General features: G+C 46.6%; 1 protein-coding gene across 1 annotated transcript; it reads left to right on the top strand.

Moving 5' to 3' along the window:
- Positions 1-121: 121 nt before the first annotated feature.
- SARC_12923 (hypothetical protein) lies at positions 122-4,183 on the top strand (the record flags this gene model as incomplete). Its single annotated transcript, XM_014292962.1, has 4 exons — positions 122-222; positions 688-905; positions 1,833-1,984; positions 2,592-4,183. Coding segments are annotated over 4 exons (644 nt in total), but the record flags the coding sequence as incomplete, so codon positions are not given.
- Between the last annotated feature and the right edge of the window lie 947 nt (positions 4,184-5,130).

Here is a 5,130-nt window from a genome sequence, read left to right as displayed (position 1 = left end):
TATAGCCACTGACAGAACGTAGACGAAATAGTATATACAAAACCACGCGCAAGAATCAAGAAGGAAAGGCCTTTCCGTCTGACGATACCCAATGGCAACCGCTGCAACGGCCGTGAGCGGTCATCGTCCACTGCTCTTCTGTCAGAGAATGCGTTACCTGGACTGTCACTGCGGCAACTGAGGGCAGAGGCAGACGCCATTCTCTCGCCCACGGGACAGAAGGTGTGCCCCTGAGGCTGTGTGCTGTGCGTCTATGAGACTGTGCACGTGTGAGTTGTTATAACACCCGCATAGGTGAATGTGCATGCTGGGGTGGATGTCAGTTCGGGCGTAGCTGTGAATGGACAGTGTGTCGAGAGTGTGGCATGTGCGCATGTTACTGCATTGACTCCCTGATTGGACTTGGCTCATTGGGTTTTAGGGGTTTAAGGTTTTAGTAAACCAATTGATTGCTTGTTCCACACATTGCCTGATATTCGTCGCCACCGCTTTTCTCTCCATCGACGATTGATACTCCCACACTCTTGGCGTACTCGTGACACCGCCATACAAGTGACACGCGATGCCTTCATACGCAGTCGCCTTGCACCCCGCAAACCAACCCGTAAACCTTTAAACCCCCTATAAACTCTACAAACCCTAAAAATCCTAATCCTAATCTAACTACCCAACCCACGACAACCCCAGCCGCTCACACTGTTCAAATGCATTGATCACGGCGACAACTACGGCAACCCCTTCTCGGTAGTGCATAGCAAGTACTCGCTGCCCCCAGATGTCAATGTGGCTCTGGCGGGTCTGCGTGTGGCGGGTGTCACCCCCACATCGCCCACAGCACGCGTCCATGCCATCACCGGCACCGTGCTCGTGCGCAATCTGTCCTTTCAAAAGACCGTCTTGGCCAGGCATGTGTGTGTGTGTGTGTGTGTGTGTATGCGTGCGTGCGTGTACATGTATGTGTGTGTATGTGTGTGTGTGTGCGCGTGCGTGTATGTGTGTGTTTGTGTGTGTGTTTATGCGTGTGTGTGTCAATTATGGTTTCGTGGGGCTATGTCAGAGTGTGTATATGTGTTGGTGTGTGAGTGTATATTGAAGGTTAAAATGTGCTTTCAGGTAGGTTACACTGGCTGATAAGATTGTTGAGTGGTATTGACTGGAAGTTGGTTGGTACTTACTGGTTACTAATTGGTAATGACTGGTGATTGATTGGTAACTGATTTTATTGACTGGTAGTTGATTGGTATCTGCTGTTATTGACTGGTAGTTGAATGGTGTGTCTCTTTTATCTGTGCTCCGTGTGAGAGCACTAATGAGTGGCTTGTTGCCCTTTTTTGTCAAAGCATTACCAGAAAGTTATGCGACCACTACTGCAACTTAATTTGATGCGTATATATTGTGTTAGATGGTGCTATAGATGAGTCAGTCAACAGTTGGATTCCCTATATCTAGCTCTATGGGCAATACCTGCTACGGAAGGTTCCTATGTATGCTTCATGGTTTGTTGACTAGCCTTGTGATACATCAGACATGCATGGATATACGCATGATGCATGATCGTTCCTTATATCTTCATTACATTAATTAACTAGCCTGGCCCTAATCCTAAGACCCTAAAACCCCGAAACCCCCAAACCCTCATTTGGCACATATGTGATTGTACCTACCCCGTCCTCACATATAAGGCCTGCACGAACATACACGCACGTCTTAACGCTCTTGGGTAATATTTTAGCATGTATATCACCTGCACGCACACGTATCGCATGGCTTTGATGACTTTGACGGTCATATTCAAATGCGTCTTTTCTGCGGTCTTGGGCTGCACTGTTTAGGTGGACCATCAACGATTGGGAAACGTACGAAGACGTGGCAGCTGACTTCTCCGAGCATCATGCGCAAGGAGGGTATGAAACCGATGCCACAGACGAGTTTGTCTTCAAATTCGATGTCAACACCGACAGCCCGGCAGCGGCCCCAGGGAGAGGTTAGTTGTTGTGTTCGGTACGTGCATGTGTAGCGATTGATAGATATGTCCCCACCGGAAGTTGATTGTCTCGGGCTCCTCAGGCAGTGTGTAGTTATATTATTTGAGAATGAATTGCTGATATCCATTGCGAGAATGATTTGTGTACGGTCATGGAGACCGACGACCTGTAATCGTTTGCCTTTGTATGTCGAATGATGGTTTCAGGGTTTCCAACATCTTAAACGTTTTAGAATTGACGTTTTGCGACAATTTCACTTTCGTTTGACATAATTTGCTCGTACATTACTAAAGATCAGGTCAGCTACCTGCTGCTGTTGTGTTGGGTTTCAGAGTTTTGTAGTCTCCAGTGCGCTTGATATGGTGGTTCTGTGTACTCCTCTCTTCCAGGTACGCTCAGAGTTACCATTATGTGAACCGTATCTTAAAATGCCTGCATGCGCAACACCAAACACGCGCTGGATATCATGCGAAGTCCGGTGCTATCTCTTTCGCCTGTGTGGATTGAGTACACACCACACAGATCAAACATGATATTCAATACATGAATACGAACATCCATACCCGGTCCCTCCCAAGTTGCTGATACACAACACATACACAACAGAAGGCGCAGCGCACACGACTACGGGGCCGCTGCAACGCTCGGGATCCATTACACACATTCTGCAAGTGGCTGTGTGCTTTGTAAGCACGCACTCCACTCCCGGTCTGCCGATAGTCACGAAGGAGTACTGGGACAACAACCGCGGCAGCAACTATGTACTGGTGCTCAGGTAGCTGAGTGCACGCACAAAACATTAGTACGTAGTTTGAGGCAACACCATTTAGTGTTGCAATGGCAATGCCCCATCACCGCGCGTTTCTGATGCACACCCAAAGGGGGGGCCATGGGATGACTAGGCTTTCATGAGGGTACTTCGGCCATCGTTGCCAGCGTTAGCCTTGCACTTGTGTCTCATCGCCCGAAGCATACGGGTGCAACCATAGCCGACCTCGCGCACACTGAAGGTATGCATTGGCTTGCATTGAGCTAGTGGTAAGGTCTCATTGGAGGACGAAGTGATGGCAGATGGTGGATGAGCAATTCAGTGAATGGTCACCTCCAGTAGACTTTAGTCATGTTCACCTTGTTCGTGCATGATAGATCCAGTGGTACGCCTACAGTTACGGGTGAGGATGTGTCTGCCAAATGTAGGCCGGCTATAGACGTCCCAGAAGTGGAATTATAAGTACTGGGGGCTTCAGCATGTATTGTGCCCTGCGACGGATATACAACCCGTTGTATGGACTACAGGCTACGGACATTACATCGAACACAGTTATGTGGAACAACTTCAATGCGAACACAGCTATGGAGAACCCGCTTCGATGATATACGGATAGTCGTCGATGCATATCGTTTGAACAGCAGTCGCATCACTTACGATGGAGTATCAGTTTACAATACCTATAGCCAGCAGACACCACAATTGCACAGCTGTCACACACAACAGACTTGCAATCGCAAATACGCCAATGCGTGAGAGAGAGTTCAATCTCGGTGCGTCTGCTTGGCTGAAAGCACACAGTGCAGAGCGCCACTGATTGCGTCGCACCAATCAATCTACTGCGCGCACACACCATTCTACTACAGACCATACTTCGGCCCTAAACTAGAATCCGGAGGCATACTGTGTTATGGCGCACAAATGCTGGACTACTGTGGAGAATTTTGGGTTATCAGCGAGCTGATATGAATGGACATGATTCAAATATCCTCTAGTCCATGTGAGGCTGATACCTAGAAGGTGTCCAGATGGTATAACATTTGAACAACAAAAGGGCGGCGTTACAGACGCTGCCATTGTCGATGCATAAAGCAATATCATTATTGGACATGATAATTGACAGCGAAGTCCTTTAAGGTCGCGAGCGAACGGAATGCTCTACCAGGTACAGGCGAAAACTATGGCAACTTTTTTAAAGATTTCTGAAAATTGAGAAACAAGTAGGAGGATATCAAATGGTTGGATGAAGCCAATTAAATTTATGGGTTTTAGTGAATAACAAGCTGGAGCATCCGAAGACGAGATGGGGACTGAAGTCTGAATGTGCCGAAGGTCAGCGTATTTTAAAACTAATTTAGTAAAGTTCACCGTTCTCCTTATGTACAGGCTTTGTTGAATTTTTGTTATATATATATAAACAATAAATCACAAAATTGTGTTCAATTTTCAGAATGTCACACGGCCATCTTGACGGCAGGCCCCCTGACTCAAAAACATGAACTATTTTTATATTTGTAAGGTGCCTCCACTTTGCACCGAACTTCTACAGGGTTGCGAAACCCTAAGGACAGAAACGTGAACCCTGGAAAGTGGAGACTCACTCTGACCCGCATATGTTCATAATAATATGACAAAGGGTTAGCCTATATATATGTCGCACAGTATGGTAGACTCCTCCTTTGGTTTGACCTAGGAGTAGTCTACACATTACTGACAATTTCCAGGATGAAAGTTCAAGTGTAGATTTGGGCTTTTGCGTCTTACTTATTACAAAATACCGATCATGTATATATTGGTCGCGACATTTTCAGTCAAATTTGTATAGCACACACAAACACATCCCAGAAGTGGCTGAAACAGCCCCAATCGTCCACTTCACGCTACTGCTGCCACCGATCCTAGTGCAGCTGGTGCTGGTGGTGCAGCCGTGGATGCCTTGATCAGCGCTAGCAATAGGTATCGTCTATCCTGAACCTTTGCGGTCTTATCGAATTGTACACCGCGGCTGGTTAATTCAGCATTCACACGACCATCCATAACCCATGCACCAGATCCCAGACTTCTAGCTAGTACAACTCGCATAGTAGCTATGTTCGACCAGTTGCCAGAAAAGGCCAGATTAAAGCGCTTCAATTTCAAGAACACACTCAAAGTGGCTCATAGACAACATATCACGCCATCGATCATGAGTAAAGTTGGGTCCGCCAGTAACTGAAGACTGTACGTTATGTAAAAAAATGAAAATATCTTCTTTTATATGGGTATGACAAGGGATCGCACTTCCTCTTTCCTTTAATTGTTGTTTTATGCTAGAAAGCAACGATTTTCACCGGGCTTTTTGTTAGATGAACAGAAATACAGCACTCATCTGCTGCC

This window comes from Sphaeroforma arctica, assembly GCF_001186125.1.
Source record: "Sphaeroforma arctica JP610 unplaced genomic scaffold supercont1.2719, whole genome shotgun sequence".
Classification (NCBI taxonomy): domain Eukaryota; class Ichthyosporea; order Ichthyophonida; genus Sphaeroforma; species Sphaeroforma arctica.
This window is presented reverse-complemented; position numbering and strand designations above follow the sequence as displayed.